The sequence below is a fragment of the Nansenia antarctica genome (assembly GCF_963989245.1).
Source record: "Nansenia antarctica genome assembly, chromosome: 1".
NCBI lineage: Eukaryota > Metazoa > Chordata > Actinopteri > Argentiniformes > Microstomatidae > Nansenia > Nansenia antarctica.
Genome location: NC_137674.1, coordinates 49,290,551 through 49,310,489, shown reverse-complemented (window position 1 = coordinate 49,310,489; position 19,939 = coordinate 49,290,551). Strand labels below are relative to the sequence as shown.

Genomic DNA, 19,939 nt, shown 5'->3' with positions numbered 1-19,939 from the left:
GATACAAATATGTTACGATTCAAATCGATGAGATGACAAATTCATTGCGATTCGTTTAGGACAATATGCAAGCTTGTAATGCTGCTTCTGTCTTCAAATGTCCTCAACTCTCCACAGCGCTGTGACCCCATGAGCTTTTAATTACCGTAATAACCCCATATGTGTAGAAAACGCAGCTTCTCTGCCTTCAGGAACCATTGGAATGTTTTCGATAGCGCATATAGTTCAGGAATTACGGTAACGAGGACAACGCATGTAAAATGCTGTCGGTTGTGAATGTCCAGAGATCTCAGCTTCTGCCTGAGAATGTAGATATGCTGATATTCGTTTAAAAAGAACATGTCAATTAGGGGTGGGCATCGACGATCGATAATTGATCGATAAGGATCTTGGTCGATCACAAAATAAAACATTTGTTTGTTTTATTTTGTGATCGACCAAGATCCTTATCGATCAATTATCGATCGTCGATGCCCACCCCTAATGTCAATTTCAAGCGAGGAACAAAGGCAAAGCCTTAGTTTGTTTATTTTGAATATTCATCATTTATTTATTTGATGTGAGATTTGTTTAAAAAAAAGGAAATTAAATTGCATAGTTTGTGTTTTGCAGTTAGGCCCTATACCCTACCTCAGAAATAAAAAGGGATTCTTAAAGGAATTACAGTATCTTGTTTTTTTCTGAGAAATAAATAAAATGATGTTTTTCAGTCATAATTTGTATCTCATTTTGCTTTAAAAATCGTGCAAATATCGTATTGTGAACCCAGTACTGTGAATCGTATCGAATCGTGAGTTGAGTGTATTGTTACATCCCTAATCCTCAGCAATAAAAAGGGGACTGCGTGTAATCTAGTCATGTTCATGTTCTATCAGCATGTTGTGAGGTGCTTAACATACATAGCAGCTATCTAGCTAACGCCATGTTATTTGTTGTTAGCTAGCTAGCTAGCTAGCGTGTTGGAGCAGTTAGGATTGCCATTAGACAATTATTTCATAATTGTTACAGGCCTACGTACGTACACACAGACATACGTCACGTTGCGTGGCCATGTCTTGGTTGTTAATGATAGCCAGACGGCTGAAACCAGCAGCACGTTAAGAAAGGCACAAACATACATACACGAAAGTTCACCTTTGTGTCTGCGTCGCATTTTCCGTCCCGAGTGGATCTTTAACCTCCACCACTGGGTGAGAGGGGAACCCCCCCCCCCCCTACAGCTATGCCTTCTGGGACTATACTGCAATGTAATGTAATGATCTCTCTCTCCCTCCCTCCCTCCCTCCCTCCCTCCGCCCCTCTCTTCCTGCAGTCTGATGTTTTCCCTGATTAGATAATAACATTCCACCAGGCCACCGGAAACACCAAAGGTCAAAGTGTGCTGAGGGCAGCACTTTACAGCCCCTACTAGTAACCTATTAAAGACGGGGGGGGGGGGCACAGGGGAGGAGGGAGGAGGTGAGAGAAGGGAGGGGGGGGGGGGGGAGGCTGACCGCGAGACATGTTTCTCTGTGACACGTCACACCGTAGAGTTCATTAACCAGCTGGTGACGCCACTGCGGTTCAGGAAGTTTTGACTGGGTTTGATTTTTTTTTTGATTTTTTTTTGGGGGGGGGTTGTTTTTTGGCGGACTAGCCTACACGCTGGTGAGGTGGAACGTCACCAGAGACGGCCAGACAACCAGACGCGTCGCCGCAAGACACCGACACGGCAGCTCGTTGTTCGCCTACGTGACTTTTTAACCAGTACGCCGGCGTACTCAAATTAGCGATATTTACAAACCTGCTATGTTTGTATAACCAGACAGCTTCCCATGTCATGCTGATTCACTGACAGTGATGCAACCGCTTCACCGCCGCGCGGCCGACAGATAGCCGTGAGACAGGAGGAGTGCTGACTGGTGACGGTGTGTGTAAAGTGTTTAACGGTGTGCCGTGTTCAGGACGTGGGCTGGTTAATCGTATTGGCCTCAAGACAGTGTTTACAGTGTTACTGAACACCAGAACTTCCTTCCACCCCCCCCCCCCCCCCACCATTCACACAAGTCTCTCTAGTTCCCCATAGACTCAGACGGGTCACTTTTGCTCTGGATCCTCCACGCCCTTGGCAAACCTTGATGCGGAGGTCATTAGTTAGCAATTAATCTGTTTGAGCTTTCGACCATTAAACTTATTGTTGCCTGCATAAAAAAAACAAAATGTAAAAATAAAAACGCCTACACAGAAACTCTACTGCCTTGGTAATAGGTGACCAAAGATTCCTTCCAGGATCGATGAGCATGGTTAATAACTCCAAAAATAAATGAACCAACAAGACAGAGAAAAAGAGAGAGAGAGAGAGAGAGAGAGAGAGAGACAGACAGGGAGACAGAGAGGGACAGAAAGGGAGAGACAGAGAGACAGAGAGGGAGAGACAGACAGAGAGAGAGAGAGAGGGAGACAGAGAGGGAGAGACAGAGAGGGAGACAGAGAGAGAGAGAGAGAGAGAGAGACAGAGAGGGAGACAGAGAGGGAGACAGAGAGGGAGACAGAGAGGGAGACAGAGAGGGAGAGAGAACGCAAAAGTGAGACAGAGAGAAAGAGATAGACAGAGAGAGAGAGAACTCAAAAGAGAGAGAGAGAGCTCAAAAGAGAGAGAGAGAGTTGGTTTAAACAGCCTTAAAATCCACACAGTCAATTCCGGCCCCACAGGGCTGTGGAGGGAGGTGGCCTGCTGCTCCACACCACCTTGAGCACACAGTGTGGTGAGACGCTCCACATGCTGATCAGAAGTAGCCTTCCTTCCTGACGGACTCATACAAACATTAGCTTTAAAAACTCAAGAGCAAACAAGGGGAGATGTGAACTAGCAGGCGTGTGCGTGTGCCCGCGCACGTGCGTGTGTCTGCGCATAACTGTGTTTGACCTCCCCGAGGAGGGCAGAAAGAAGCAGAGAGAGAGAGAGAGAGGGAGAGAGACTAGGGCAGGGCAGTTTTTTTTTTTTTACGATGCATTTGGCAGGCCTTTTGGACACCTCCTCCTCTCACATCCTGTCCCCAGCCAAGCTCAGGGCAGCTGGCCCTGGGAGAACCACCGACTTCCTCTCGGCGACCTCCGAGGCCCTTCCCCTGGTTCTGCAGACAGCAGCCGTGGGGGGGGGGGGGGGGGGGGAGAGAGAGGAGGCTCCGCTGCCCTCTGAAAACATCTGACGAGGGAACAACCCTGTTTGGGCAAAGGTTGGGGCAGTAAAGTGGGCAGTAAAAGGAGGTGATATTGCCCCTGTAATACCCCTGTAATACCCCTGTACAGCCCCTGTACAGCCCCCAATAAAAAGACAGCCCAGGGTCCAGGAGGAGCTGTCAGTCAAGCTGTGTGTGTGTGTGTGTGTGTGTGTGTGTGTGTGTGTGTGTGTGTGTCAGGGAGGGGAGGGGGGGGTCCCCCAGGGGCCAACAGAAGGCAGGCGGTGGTGTCGCTCAGCCATGACCAGGGCACAATGACCAGGACCTGACCCCACAGCCCCACCATCACACACATGCCAGCAGCTATGACACCCTGACAGGAAGGAGGGGGGAACGAGTGTGTGTGTGTGTGTGTGTGTGTGTGTGTGTGTGTGTGTGTGTGTGTGTGTGTTACATACAATCCCTGTTGCTTTCTCTCACGAAAGAGAGAACTTGTGTTACAGTGTTGGGTGGGGGGGTACATTCTACTAAAGTGTGCTTGCACTGGAGTGTGTGTACAGCTTCCTAAAACCCTTCTAAAATCATGCCAACGACTATCATTTCTCTAAAGAAATAATAATCATAAAGTAGGGCTGCGCTGGCATACAAGAAAGGAGTCTGGTTCACTTCCTTTCATTTCAATTCATATTTCTGCTCTCTGGGCCACAACTCCTCTCCAACCCTCCTCCAAAGACACACACACACACACACACACACACACACACACACACACACACACAACCTGCTGAAAAGAAGAGGCTCCCTTCCTAAGCCTCACTGCCCCATCCATCCACCCACGTACACTAACACACACACACACCGCAGGCAACAAACCCCCCCCCCCCCCCCCCCCTGTCCGGAGCGGGATGGTCCGTGGAGACAAAGGTTGGGCTCTGTGCCCCTCGCTGGGAGCACACAGTCCAGTGGACACACAATGAGAGCGGAAGCGGATCAGCTGGCCTGGGCCCACAAGCACAAGAGAGGGGGGGGGGGGGGGGAGAGAGAGGAGCCCCCCATTCCGAATTATTCCAAGTTATTCTGCTGGATGACTGACTTCATTTCCGACAAAAAGGAGGAGAAGAAAACAGAGAGAGTGAGTGAGAGTGGAGAGAGGGGATTGCGGGGGAGGGTGTGGATAGGAGGGAGAGGGGGGGCGGGGGGGGGGGGGGGGTTGACAGCTCTCATCCGGATTAAAATCCCTCAAGTTCATCACCAAACTAGGACATGGGTCTCTCCTCTCAGACAAGGGCCAGAAAGTGTGTTCAAGGATCCATAGAATAACACACAACAACTCTCTCAAACACACACACACACACACACACACACACACACACACACACACACACCCCCCGGTGCAATACGACAAACTACTGGGCAATAACGAAGGGAATAGTGCAATGTTCTATAACCCTGCAATATGTTTACATTCTTGTGTTTAGGTTTACATAACTGTATATAGGTTTACTAGTTCATATGTTTATAAAAGTACATAGTTACATGCTAACACCCCCCTGTCTATACACCCCCCCCCCCCCCCTGTGAATAGGCCATATAGTGTATATAAGTATATAAGTTTACATAATAGATACATACTCCTAATCGGATTCCTACCGATTACTTTTAGGTATATCCTAAAAAATGTTTTTGTTATCTTAGGACTGTGTTTTGTTATCTTAGGACTGTGTTTTATTATCTTAGGACGGTGTTTTATTATCTTAGGACTGTGTTTTATTATCTTAGGACGGTGTTTTGATTGTTAGCACCTAGGGTTTGCATGTCAGTTTCGTTGTACCCGTACAATGACAACAAAGATCATTCATTCATCTAGCAGCAGCAGTCGGCCTTGGCGACGCGAAGACTGGGAGATAATAGCCAGAACCGCTGTAACTGTTGGAAGCTACGCTAACGCTCGTAAAGGCCCTCGACGCCGTCTCTTAAAGAGCGACAGCACAACGTCACGTGAATCTAGACATAGCTCAACAATAAAACAACTTGTCTGATATGTAACCACCGTGTCAGCTTAGGAGAAACGTCCAACTAAAAACGCCAAACTAAACCCGGCGCTCACTCGACTTAACACAGACAAAGCAAGTCACGTATGATACAAAACCACGACGTGACTCCTTATGATATACTGTTAGCCTAGCGAGCGACAGCCTCTATACCTTTACCGAAACAACACGAATGCAAAAAAAAAACACTGAGCCTGAAACTCCATTGTCACACACACACACACACACACACTTACAATTAAAGACATTCAATTTAAAGGGCTTTATTGGCATGGGAAACATACGTACGTGTACACACACACACACAGAGAGAGAGAGAGAGAGAGAGAGAGAGAGAGAAAGAGAGAGAAAGAGAGAGAAAGAGAGAGAAAGAGAGAGAAAGAGAGAGAGAGAGAAAGAGAGAGAAAGAGAGAAAGAGAGAAAGAGAGAGAGAGAGAGAGAGAGAGAGAGAGAGAGAGAGAGACACTGAAGGGCTGCCTGTAGGGCAGGGCTGTACTTGAGGGAGAGAGAGCACGTGCTGCCCAGGCCTGGGCCCAGATGCAGGCTGCCCCAGTGTGTGGTGGAGAAGGGGGATCCTGGGACAACCATTTCCTGGCCTGACAAAGTGTCCGTTTGTCTGTGTCTCGCTGGGCTCCAGCATGCCATCATGCTCTCTCTCTCTCTCTCTCTCTCTCTCTCTCTCTGCTTCTGCCTCTAAGCCCCGGGCTTCCCAGCTCCCTGAGGGGAAAGGAGGAGCAGAGGGGAGGGGGGGGGGGCTGAAAGAAAGACAGGAGGAGGAGGAGGGGTGGTGAGGGGGGGAGAGGGAGGATGTGGCCTGAGCCCTGGGAGCTCGCCAAGTCACCCTCCCTCCCTCTCCCCCCCCCCCCCCCCGATCCACCCCCCCTTCCCCCGGCTGCCTCTCTCTACACAATGGCCGCTTCTCTGCTGAAATTTCACGTTATTGGATCCCGAGCCGGGAGTTTTGTGTTCTCACAATGTCCAGGCAGTGGAGCATGCTGCAGCAGAGACACACTCTGCAAGCTAAAGGCTGGAAAACCGTTCCTCTTTTCATTAGCATCAGAAAAGGGGAGAAACATCCCCCCCCCACCCCCTGTTCCCCCTCTTTCCGCCCCATCTCCCTCCCTCCCGGTCCCCAGACCAGAGGAAGACCGTCAGGCTCCAGCAGTCCACTTTGGGGTTTAGGACTTTCACACACACAAAAAAAATCTCATCATTAAATAATCATTCGGAAAATAAACACAAGCTACTTATCCCAATCGGATTCTATAGATTATCCGCAGAGACGAAAGGGAACCGCTAGCAGAGAAAGGGGAGAGAAAAAAATGGAGGACAAAAAAAAGGAGCTTTTCACAGGCAGTGACTCATTCTTTTTGGTGGCTGAAGCGTTCTTGGTACCTTCCACGCTGGCTGAGCAACTGTCATCAAAGAGACAAAATCGTGCACACACACACACACACCCCTTTGCATTTCCTAAACCAGAAATAAAAAAAATAACCCACCAAACAGCAAGCTGCTAAGGCAGGTGTTGCGTAGTGTCAATCACTTGAGGTAAAACATTTTTATCTGGGATGACTTTGAATTCCAGTAGTAACCATCCCATCTAAATGGCTAGCTAGCTAATTAGCCATGGTTCAAGTCCCTTTAATTCAACAATTCAACATGGCTGGTGGCAAATTCAAGGGCAGAGTGACATACCCCAAACACACACCATCATGACCCAACATGTTCTCTGTGATAATACGTCTGCAAAACTTTACATTCAATATGTTTCGTTCGGTATGACTGACAATGATGTATCTAAACTCAATGCAATGTTTGCAATTAACTTGTTTGTATTAGGCTGCATGACATGTTTCTGTCTTTTCACACCAGCAAATTTTCCCACCGGAAACCAAACGTCCATGTATGAAATATTTGAACAATATACTGAAACAATTCTAAGAATTGTAAAGCAATTCAAACTTGTAGTATTTGTAACACTTTGTCCCTACTCTATATGAATTGCAATTCCTGAGCATCCTTGTAAGCGTCTGTCCTGTATTGTACATTATCTTTGATTAATAATTGAAAGGAAAAATAAAAAAATAAAAAAATAAAAAAATCCCAACCTATGATAAATAAGTATGTAACCACCTGCTGACAATTGCAGTGTTTCCCCTACCATTGCCTTGGGGGGGCGGGCCGCCTCCCCAAGAAAGAGGAATTATTACGGACGTAGACACCAAACATCTGACAAGCAGGCTAAAATATCTGCTTTTTTTAAATGCACCCAACTCGAATCTGGCGAGTGTCTCGTAAAGGCACTCGCATAGCCAAACCTATCTCCACACTTCGCTTCGCGCTGGACACACTCGCGTACAAGATTGTGCGCGAGTGTGCGCGCTCGAAGCGAGAGAGTTTTTGCAGGGTGAGATGTCTGCAGATGGAAAGTAAGCAAGTTGAAACGTTAGCAAATATAATTGCTGAGTGTTCTAACAGAGCAAGTTGGTTCAAATTGGTCGTTATTATTGTGACTAGAAAGTGTAAAATAGTGTCAAAGAACTAGCAAGCTAACTAGCTAGCTCAGAGTAGGGATGGACGGTTTTTCGGTTAAACCGAAAACCGGGGTTTTTAAAAATAGAAACGGTTTTTTATCAAAACCGTCTGAAACCGGATTTTTTTTTTTTTTTTTTTGAAGAATAAAATAGAATAAGAATAAAACTGGAACATGTCACATGTTTGTCGTGTGTGAAAATAACAATGATACAGTCTGAATCTGCCGCGCAATGAGTGAGAGGTTTGGTCAGTTGTGAAGAATAACTGAGGATTAATATCTAATTGGGATTATATTTAAGGGTAACGAATCACTCTATGGGAAAGATAGTTGCCTTCAGTTATTGGTAGATAGGAAAGGTTTTTTACAATTACTCGCTTACATTTAATAAGATCATTTTCGCTGCTCTCTGTAAAGCGCATTGGGTCACTTTTGTGAGAAATGCGCTATAGAAATAAAATGTGATTTGATTTGATATCAATCAATCAAACTTTATTTATGTTCTATAGCACAAATCATGCATTGAATGTAACTCCAAGTGCAGTATTTACTAAACCACAATATAATAAAACAAGAGCTATACGGATCAAGAGTGTTTGTGCACAGCGCCACTGTGTGTGAAGGCGCTACTGAAAGTGATGACAGAACGCATGTCTCAGAAGATACGCGGTCACTTAGTGACGCAAAGGTAGTTCTGTATTTATCTCTATCTGTATTAGTACATTTATTTTGAAAGCTCTATTTTGACAGCTCTACCATGGGCACTTTTATTTTGATGGGGCATTCTTTGTTGATTGACTTACGACAGTTCAGGACGAGTCAGTCTCGCGGCATGTGGTTTTTATGAAAAGCTTTAAGTATGTTCACTGCATAATTCTAAGTCTAATATTTCAGTGATTATTGAGCAGTATTCAAATATTTAAATACATTGAGCAGCAGCTGAAACTTTGTCTAAGAACCAAGATATTGAGAAAGCAGTTCATTCAATGAAGACGCTGTTCCAAGAGATGATCTTCCGTGCAGGCGTGCACCCTGGATCAGCGGAGCTGGTGTGTTAAGTGTTCATGTGTTTTCATGTATGGTGTAGCTTACAAAAGTCTGCCTTTCCACTTATATTTGTGAAACTAAGTAGCCTAAATGTGTTGCGACTGTGCTTACGGTGTTTTAATGGTGTTCGACATGAGTGTATTGTAGCAGTAGGGCTCAATTATTTGAAATTGGCGCTCCTTTTTTATTTTATTTTTTTTCCAAATTTTTTTTTTAATGTATTTTTCGGTTAACCGGAAAACCGCGGTTTTACTCTCTGACGGTTTTTCGGTTTCAATAATTGGAAACCGTCCATCCCTAGCTCAGAGGTGATTAGATGAGCTAGTCTGCTGCACACATGCCAGCTAAAGAGCTAACTGGATGCACTTTATTATTTTACTTAAAGTAGATATACTATCTTTCTTATTCTGCTAGAATTGGGCTTTATGGTAATACCATAATGGCATATTTACAGTACATGGACAGTGGATTGAAGCATTGGAAATGTCTGTTTTTATAGTTGGACATATGCTTTTTTTTCAGGTGAGAGAGTAAAGTCAAAATGACATTATCTGACTGCATTGCCCACAGCAATCCAATATTCAATTATAATTATGTTATAAATTGATATGGATCAATTTATACCTCTTATTAGATTATAAATAATCTGGTTGTTATGTTCGCCTTTTGGTTGACAGCAAAAGAGGGAGAGAGGAGGATAGAGAGGGAGAGAAGGAGAGAGAGCAGGATGGTGCACCAGAGAGAGAGCGCAAGAACCAGGTGAGAAAGTGGACAGGTAGTCAAGACCACATAAGTAAGTAGCATAGGGCAGGAGCCTATCTTTGGTTTCCGTAGCGTGAGGCGGCTTAATGTACAAGTTAGTACACCCCCTGGACATGACGCTGGAATGCCACGGTCCATGCCACCCCCCCAAGGCAGCAAACCTAGGGGAAACACTGAACTGTGTGACATCACTAATCTGAAGGTTGTTGCACATGTCAAGAGAAAGGCCTATATATAGCTATTAGCTATCCTGAAAACCACTAGGACTATGTATTGAAAGAGAACTGAAGGAGACATTGCCTGCCTGCCTCCCCCCCCCCACCCGGTCTTCTCTCATCACCTCAGCCTGGCCCGATGACTCATCTCTGTCACAAGAACATTCAGCTCACCAGACTCTGAAAAATGCAGCAAGCTGCACAAGAGCAAATATGTAGGCCTACCTACCGCTGGAGATGACTATTACTAACAACACAGCTTACGTAGGAGCCAGGAGTGTGACACAGGAACCAGCTGAACACAGCCCTCCCTCCCCTCACACCCAGCATGTAGGACACAGAGAGTAAATCAAACATGGACTCCAGCACCACCACCGCCATCCCCAAGTGTCTCAGCTCAGACGGCGTTTTAGTAACATTGATTTTCCGCCTTGCGCCGCCGCTAACCAACCCGTCATTACTGGATTGGGCCTGAAACCCCAACGACAATGTTCTGGGTACCCCTGTGCTGTGGTAGCGGTACCGTCATAAATCTAAAAAGAATCCCATGTGTGTATTAAAAAAAATAAAAAACTATTCTCAAACATCAATCACAGCCACATATTGAGATGATCTTAATTTAAACCGCAAGCATTTGGAAAATTAAAACCTTGCGCTTGCCATTACAGAAAAAGAGGAACCACAAATTTGGACTGCTGCGGCGTCTCTGGGGCCGCTTTGATGTGAAAGTAGTCCCCGGGGACCCGGGTTCTAATCGTCATAGTTACTGCAGAGACTCCGAGGCTGAGACTGGGTATGGGGGAACAGAGGCAGAGGGACCAGGCGGAGGGGGCTTATTACTGTGGGAGAAACCATCATAACAATCCCTCCAACTCCCTTTGGAAAGAAGGGAAGAACCCATCTACCATGGCTGTGAAGAGAAGCAGCAATCAGGCATGTTGTAAACCACCCCAGCCCAGGCCTGTTGTTGAAGAAACAGCATCCCAGCCCCGGCAGCGTACTGTGTGAAGACGTCATCACATTCTGGTGAGCTGTAAAGAAACCGTCGCGAACCCCCCCGTCTACTACTGCCCATTACCAATCTAGACTGCCAAAACGAAACATCACATTCAGTGTCGCCTACGGTACAAGACCTCAAAAGGAACATTGAGACAGTTGGGCCTGGGCTAATACACAGTTTGAAAAGGGAGGTTGCTTTGCATCGAGGGCTGGTTTCCCGGACGCAGATTAGGACCGCCTAATCCTACAGGAAGAAGCATCTTCAAAGGAGATTCTCCACTGAAAGGGCAATTTAGCCCAGGTCTAGGCTTTAGCCCAGGTCTAGGCTTTAGCACTAATCTGTCGGGGAATCCGCCCCTAAATGTTCAATTCAAGTCCTGGAAATGGCCGCCGGACTGATCAAAACCTGATCGAGATGACTCAGCAGATGAGCATCTCCCCCCCCCCCCCCCCGGTTTATAGGCGATGTACTCGGTCAAAAGTTTGGTTCCGAAAAAAGGCTTCTTTTATTAGACAAAGTTGTGTTTGCTTAAATCCCCTCATCTATACCTACTTATCTTTTATAGACAAACACACATGACAAGCGCGCACATACACACCCCCACACACCCAACCCCTTCCTGTTTTCAAAGACTTTGGAAACTCAATCAAAGACACAAGGTTTAGGATTTACATCTGCGCCCTTTTATGTCTGCCTTTTATGCCTCGCAGGAAAGAACCCTCTTAGCCCAGCTGCAGCTGAGAACAGCTCCCAACAAGGCCCAGCCTTCACGCTGCCGCATGCTGCACGACTCAAAACAATATCCACAATTCAGGCAGACGCTTTACTGCTAAAAGCACTTCTCAGAGCCATTGAGATGGTCTGTGAACATCAGAGGCAGTGGCACTCCCTGAAAACACCACGAGCCAAAGGCCTATTATCATCATCTGGTGAGAAACTGAAAAAACGGGGGGGCCGTTTTAATCTGGTCTAATGTAGCTAACACACAGCCCGTGGCAGAGAAACAATACACACACGGCTATTTCTTAAGCATCGTCATTTTGGTCTTTCTTGGTAGATGATTACATATTGTAGGCAATGCTTTTGAATATGGGCCTATAAAAAGGTACAAATAATAATAATCATTTTTTTAAAAGAACACAAACACTCCAAATACACTGGTGACATTTAGGCTACACCAGTTTAGCCTGTCTGTTCCGAAAATACCTCAAGAGGAAGGAGATGGAAGGAAATGAGAATTACAAGAGGGAAGTGGCTCGGGTTGAAAATATATACTACAGAGAAATTAGGCTTAACTCTGGCCATGGGAAGAGAACCACCAGGCCAGACTGCGTTCAAACAAGGGCCTGTTCAGTTACACAGTAACAAACTGTTCAATCCACCAGATTCATAGAGGATTATTGTCATTAATCATGCAGACAATACAACACTCCCAAACAGAACAAACAGACTAGACCAGAAATAGCCCGTACACGGGGTAATTTCAAGGATTATGCAACTGCTCATCCTCCATATCTAATTATCATATGGGAAGAATCTGTAAAGAAGAACAGGCTCATATTCCGGCAGAAAGAGAGTCAATGTTCAACAAGAAGACCTCACGATCTGTATAGCTAAACTCAAATCTCTGATAATTTGCCAACTCTTGGCTACACTTACAAAAGACTCAAGAGCAATAAGCCTGAAGTGCTGAATCAAAAGTAGGATTATATATGCAGGGCTTTAACTTTTTTTGTTTTGAACATTTTAACAAAATTCCAATACACTCAGTAGCCTATGGGCCAGGCCCAAAGCGGTCAGAAGCGTTAGTTCCCAAAAAGAATACAGAAGCAAACCTTTAGACAGCTCTGCAGGCCACAACAGGCCGACGAGAATCCTAAACTTAAGCCTAGCTGACAAGGCCTAGGAGGATGGTTATGATATTTAAAAAGTCTGAACAAGGCTTTACGTTGTAAGGCTGTGTTAGAGTATCCATTCACCATAAGGCTGTACCAACACAAACACTAGGGCTAGGCTATGTGATAAAAAATAAAAAAAAAGACTTCAAAATAAGTCCTGGAAATAAAACAACCCAGAGAGCCATAGGGGATGAGCCATTAAGACCACCATAAACCGCTAGTCCTAACAGCTGAAGCTGTTGTTCCTCTTTGTCGTTGTAGTTTTAGGGCAGGATGGGGGTTGTTTGGGTGGAATGTGTTTGGGAAGCCGTCGGAGGAATGGAGAGTGCAAAACAGCCCCCCAGGTGATAAGATCACAACACCCGCATTGGCAGACAAAACGCTGAGCTGTCAAATCAATCACGCAGATAGGAAGAAGGCTGAGGGGAATCAGGGAGGGATCACCTGACTACTGGCACACAACAAAACCACAGTACAAGAATCTACAACTATTAGGCCCTAATCAAATGGCTTACCAGACAACAAAAAGCACTATCGTGGTTAATCATTATGGTTAATCAACATGAAATGGTAATACTTCGATAATAATACTTAGTATTGTTATTGGTATTAAGTATTATTAACACTTAACATATATATGTAGGCATATATATATAAAACATATATAAATCTACATTTAAACACAACAGGAACAAAGAGTAGGGTATGTTGTATTTGTTCAGACACAATGGTTTGAAGAAAGACAGCGGTATGCACAGTGTCTTCTAAGCTTCTCGTCAGGATTTGGTTGAATAGCTGTTGCGTTTCCCATAGAGGCCTAGTCCAAGACAGACACACCCTGATCCTTTCTTTCTGTGTATGATCATTTTTGCTTCACTACCTTCCACCTCCCTTCATCACAGACTCCACACACACACACACACACTTCCTCTTTTCAGTGCAATGTGCAGACCGGATATTTAACACTGTGGTCAACGCATTTCACATTCTCAGCAAAACAGCTAGCCTATTAATAACCTGCGTGTGTGTATAGAAATGCATATGCTGGCTTTTATATCCATTAAACAACTTTATGATCATTTAGTAATGTAGCAACAAGGCTGGATGCAAAACACACAAGCAATGTCCATAACCTTGTCAAAGTAACAATGCTCTCCCAACATACAATAGGCTACATGCTATAAAATGTAGTCATCTGGGTGGCTCTATTGATTGCCCTACTTTCTGTAGCTTAACTGAGGGGTGAGCCTTTGAGGGGTGAAATGTGATAAACATGAAGGTAAATCATCCATCTTATCCAAAATCAGTATTCTGCAGTTCCATAAAATTGGGTCTGACATTCTCCCCATAATCTATAATTCAAAACCAATGCACTAATCTAATATGCCTATCCTATATATCAGAGACAAACAAATCAAGAAAGGATATAATGTGAATGTAGGGATTGAGGAGGTGGCAGGTTAACCATCATATAGCCAGAACACAGCTCACATCCATGGAAAAATACAATAAATATCAAGTAAATCCTGACAAAAAATATATTCCCTCATCCAGGCAATGGCCCTATCAAAAATAGTTGCAACACAGTGTAAAATTCTGGTAGACCTGAAATTGTGAGATATTGTAGCCTCACTGAGTCAAAATGGCATCCTCAAGGGCCATCAAATCATCTTGTTTCTTTGTGTGCGCTTTGTCATCAGGCTACAGTGCTGTTCCTAAAGCATTACATATAAAAGAGCTTCTAACCTGAGGGCTAATTTCAGCCACCGTCAATATGTTTAAAAAAAATAAAAAATAAAAAAATGGATTAGGTGAGGCTTAGTACCACCGTTTTTACTTTTAATGGATCATAATTATCAGATAGGTGGGGGAGGATCATATGTTAGTCATCTTATGTGCTGGGCTGGGCTGTCTATCACAATAAAGAACAAACGCGCCATACATCACGGTTCTATATTATGTAAGGTATCGAACAAGAAACAACAGATGCCCAGGCGGTTCAAGGACAAAGCGTCCTCGCATTAAATCAATCAACCTGGTGTGGGGGGGGGGCAGACACATGGAATGAGAGAGAACAGGGCGTCATGTGGAACACAGAACGACGGGAACATCCGCGTCTCACTTGTCCATAGGACACATGTTACATTGGGGTTTTGAGAGCGTCGGGAAGCGCCTCCGATAAAAAACACAGTGAAAACTCCTGATGCATCAGGTTTATATGAATGGCTGACGGTCACGTATCCAGCAGGAATAAGCTGAGTGGAGATGCAGATAGGGCCAGTGCGGTGTACTGTACAGAGCTGTGAATGGGCAGCCAGGTACTTTATGAATGGAGGCGGTCACGTGACCGCAGCACCTCCCGACCAGATATTTCTCACTGACTGTCAACAAGCTGCACGCAAGGGATCAGCCCGTTAAAACAAGACGGATTCACCGCAAAAATAGGCGAAAACGTGTACAAAGGGCCACGTTTCATTACCACAAGCACATACGTGTTGTTTTTCGAATGAAGCGTTGCCAAATTCGAAGCCAAATTCGTCCTTTTTAACATTTTTTATGAATGGAGATTGTGATATGCAAATGAGTGTGATTGAGAAAAAAATATGGCGTCTTCAGCTTTTGAGTCTGACATTGCAGCAGCCAGCTTACTGAGACATTTCCATTGAAAAAAAAATCATCCAATTGAGCGGAAATATTTAAGAAAATCATATCGATGCTATTTCCTAATCAGTATAGGCTAATGAAACATCTAGCCTACATTAAAAAAATAAGGATGAATCTGATCTTTGTGATTTCGACAAAACACCATACAGGCATACAGAATGAAACTAACAATATTATTTAGCGCAGGTAGGCGGACTGTCTTATAAAAGGGTCTGTAGCCCAACTGTTCAATCTTATTATCTACATATGCGCTTCAAAAATATAAAATATTAAAACATATCTGCAGGTGCTATATAATTACCTATTAATATACTAATATTAGTTCAATCTTAATATGTTTTCTTCAAATAATGCTGTACTTCGGAACATCTTATTATGGACATCACATATTGTGAGGCTTTTGTCTGATAGTCAATTGCAACCCATTTCCCATAACGTTTAGCTAAGGAATGTTGGGGGGGGGAAAAACTAATTGTTACCCAAATATCACATTCAGCATCTCGTTTAAACTGACAGACACCTACACCATTTGTCTTTTATCCCGTCACAAAATGCATAGGATTGATAACGGTAATAAACGTAACAAAATAAATGAATGCTAGTTTTTTGGCCTGTGTTACTTGCATAACAATCAAACATAAATATGAAATAGATAATGAAATGTCATGAAATGTCCAGAGGTACCAAGGCAAGGTTCCTTGTAGACAAGAGCAATTTAGAATCCTGCAAATTGTGTGCAGTAACGACCATCATCAGTTACATGAAGGAGATCATAGCATTTCAATGTGGAGAAAATACTCACTCGTTGTTAGGATTTGACGAATCTTCGCTCATTTTTTCTCACGGGGATCCAAATCCTGGCAATAGCATCGACGACGCAGTGACGGCGGGGAAAGGAGCCGCAAATATCACCATTTTCTTTCACATAAAACCCACCCAATATTGAATAAAAGTGAATGGTCTACAACGGTGCATGCATTACTGAGGTCTCTCTGCTGAACACCAAGTAGCCTAGCTAGCTGGAACTAAATCGCGAGGAGGAATGACAGCCGATGATTCATTTTATCTTCCCTGGAAGTAAAATCCGACCACAACAGAATGCACATCTTCGTCATCCTCTTCGGCAACACGAATTCCAATGTGTTCAGATGGTACAAATTGAACAAATAAAACCCAACATTTGACACGTTATTCGTGGCAGGCTAGCTGTCGGAGCATTCCCCTCGCCAACTTCAGGTCCAGGACAACACTTGAAAAGCGCTGCAGCGTCGCTCCGTCAATGTGTCCTTGTGTGTTGAATTATAGCCTCCACAGCTGGGAAAAAAGGCTCAAACAAATTTCATTTCCGAAATGGAAAATACAAAGGGCAAAAAACATGGGCTATTTTCCCCGAAGAAGTTGTTGGACATCTGCTTTAATCGAACTCCATTTTCAACTCGTCGGGCAGTGAACATCGGAAAACTGGGCGGAAGCGTCGACCCTCGCTGTGAAATGGAATCCTTCCGCGTGGTCGCAAAAACATACGATATGTCAAAGTAATCTCCACAATCAATACAACTGCTTACATTTCCTCGAATACTACTTTATTCTTAATCGTGTTCAACTATGCCTGAACTATGTGTTTACAAATACTGGTCGGTCCTTTCCAGAGTTGACTTAAAATAGTCCCTGCACTTCCCAAAAGAAGTTTCCCTTCAATCACGCATTGATACATAGAAGGGAAGCGGCTGTGTGAGAGCACGCAGAGCAGAGAAGGACCGTAGGAAGGCTGGAGCCCTGTGGATGTGGGACACCACCATCAATATCATGTCGATTCTATCCGTCTGATTGCAATACACGCATTTACTATACACATACACGATCACCTAACTTACTGTGAGACTGTGTGCAATAAAATGGAGGGCGATTGTATAGGCATAGAAGCGGAATACATGGTCCAGCACTCAGATTCCCCCTTCATGATTTAATGTAGCGAAGACCGAAGGTTACATTGTGTTATTCAGTCGGCTTTTCATTCATTGGCTATTGTGGCTCACTAGTCCCACGCATTGGCTACTATCAATAGAAAATTGTGAATGGTTTTCAGTAATTGGATAGAGCAACGAAAATGTACCCTACAGTCATCAGGCATCAACATGTATCCGTATACATGTTGAGAAATTACAAAGATTTCAGAAAATAAAGAATTCTAATTGGTTTCTAGTGGTTTCTATTCACGTACAAACATTTATTTGTACTTGATTAGAAAAGAAAAACATAGAAAAAATGTATATGAGAGAGGACACTGAATGCAACTTAGCCAGTCAAAACCCTTATTTGGTAAATAATAGAAATATGGAAATATGGAATAAATTGAATCATGCCAGCAATTTTGTGAAACCACACCCCTGTTGTATTTCATATGGAATAATCACACTTAATGATAACTCAGTTAGTGAACGCAAAACTGTGTTTTAGAGCCACATGTGATGAAAAGAACATTTCTGACCATTGAACATTGTTTAATGTCAGACTCCCAAACAATCCATGCTGTATTTCATTCATGAACTGTGCAAGATAAAGACAGAAGGGACAACACACAAATGAAACCAATTGACGAGTTAACTGTACAAATCCATATCATATCCATGGATCTCATTCACTGTTGGAGGATGTGTCGTATACCATGCAGAGCAACCAATGGGGGTGGTTATATAAGACTTTAATGCTATTGGATTTCTGTGCAGTGTGGAATGGTGAGAGATCGGGCTAAATGATTCTGCCCGGTTGTCATAGTGACAGTATGTTGTGTGAGAAGTTTCTTTGTATTTCACTGGCTCCCATGCAGCTAGTGCCATGGCCTTATGTTGCAGCCGTATAAAACCGCCCTGGCCCTCTATCAGTGTACATTGATAGATTGCTCAAATTCTATGCACAGTTAACAACACACATTGTATAGCAATCAGGTGTTTGATTGGATTGTCTGTCTGTCTGTCTGTCTGTCATGACAATGGGAGGTGGGGTTCATCAGTGTGACACAATCATTGGGATATTCTGATATGGTTGTGGGATATGTTGGGATAGTCCCCTGTACTATTGAGAGTTTGTTGATAGTTTCAGCATCTGCAACTCTACTCATCTGAAAATTTTTACTTCGGTATGGGTTAGGTTGAGGTGAAGGTGTGAATTTGGTATCGAAACTTGGTATTGAAGGCCATGTACATGGTCGTACCCTTAGAGTAGATGTCACCAAACTATCAGCGTGGCAACAAATAGGCATGTGTGACATTTATGTGTATGCATGTGTATGTTACATTTTTGACCCATTGATTAATATTAGAGTGTAAAATTGTGTCCTTATGATTGAACTGACAAGGCCAAATCAATTGTCCCTTCTTCCATATGAACAGAAAAACAACAACAATTACCATCATTGGATTTTCCCCACTAGCATGCCTTTATCCTTTGGAGTATTCAGAGTTCAGGAAGTCAGTTCGTTTTCTCATCCTACAAATATGGAAGGGGCTAGTGCATTTCCTGTGTTTTTCACACACAACACAGTGTACTGAGCACAAGGGCAACAGGATGTTTAGCTCACAGTAGCTTCTCTAACTTCCCTTGCAAAAGTGCAATCAGGGTCATCCACCGAAGTTATTTACAAACGAGAGGAACAAAGCGATTAATTCAGCCTAATGCAGCCTGTTTAATTGATTATTACGATTGGTTCTATAATTAGAGACTGAAAAATGTGTTTCGGTCACAACACTTTAGTGTTGACTCGTTCTAGTAAAAGTCTGAGAAACAATAATAAACTTCAGGAATCGAACAATGGACAACAAAATATGACGTTCTGACAGAGATTGTTATGTCCATGTTGTTGCAGTTGAGTATTTCAAATTCTCAACAGGGAGACAGGGGAGAGGAGGTCTCTGGAAACACACACATCTCAAACATGAACCCGAAGGACACAACAGGTCTAGTGGGAAAAGGATGAAGCTGCTGCCCAAGGCAAGACGTGACCAAAGCCACATTTTCTTTTTTCTTTTTAAAAAATAATAATATGTTTTTAGGGCATTTCTGCTTTATTGGGATAGAGACAGTAGAGATTGACAGGAAGGATGGATGACAGAGAGGAGGGAGGACATGCAGGATAGGGGCAATGGCCACAACCGAACCAGGGACCCAGCGATTACGTGGCATGCGCCTTAGGAAGCTACGCCACCCAGACGCCCCAAAGCCACATTTTTATTCAAAGCAGCCATCCGTTCCTAGATTGCACATGACCACAGTCAAGTGATGACCTCAAACTCAGGTGATCGCTAAGCTCAGGCCTAGACAGGACGTACTATGGTCACAAGTGAAGAGAAAGAGAAGGCTCCTCTTTGTAAGACCATTATGGACAGGAAATTCAATGTCTTTGCTCTGCAGCTGTGCAGTCTGTGAGGAGGAGAGGCCTCCGGGAGACGGGGGAGAGACAGCCGAGGTGACAGCTCCCGAAGACCCTCATCTGAAGACCCTCTGCCCTTTTATTTGCCTTCCTTCCTTCCCTGCCTTGTTTATTTGGCTCCAAAACCACATCTAGGTTGGGTTTCCTTTATGTTCTGTTGATATTGTCGGACTCTTTTTTCCTTC

At 44.0% G+C, this 19,939-nt stretch overlaps 1 protein-coding gene across 1 annotated transcript in view; it reads right to left on the bottom strand.

Moving 5' to 3' along the window:
* Positions 1–10,147, bottom strand: part of spred1 (sprouty related EVH1 domain containing 1) — a gene marked incomplete at both ends in the record, with an annotated part of 27,768 nt that extends 17,621 nt beyond the window's left edge. Inside the window, one exon of the mRNA XM_080523645.1 lies at positions 10,031–10,147. Coding sequence (XP_080379771.1) covers positions 10,031–10,147 — 117 coding nt within the window. The remainder of the gene's footprint in view (positions 1–10,030) is intronic.
* Between the last annotated feature and the right edge of the window lie 9,792 nt (positions 10,148–19,939).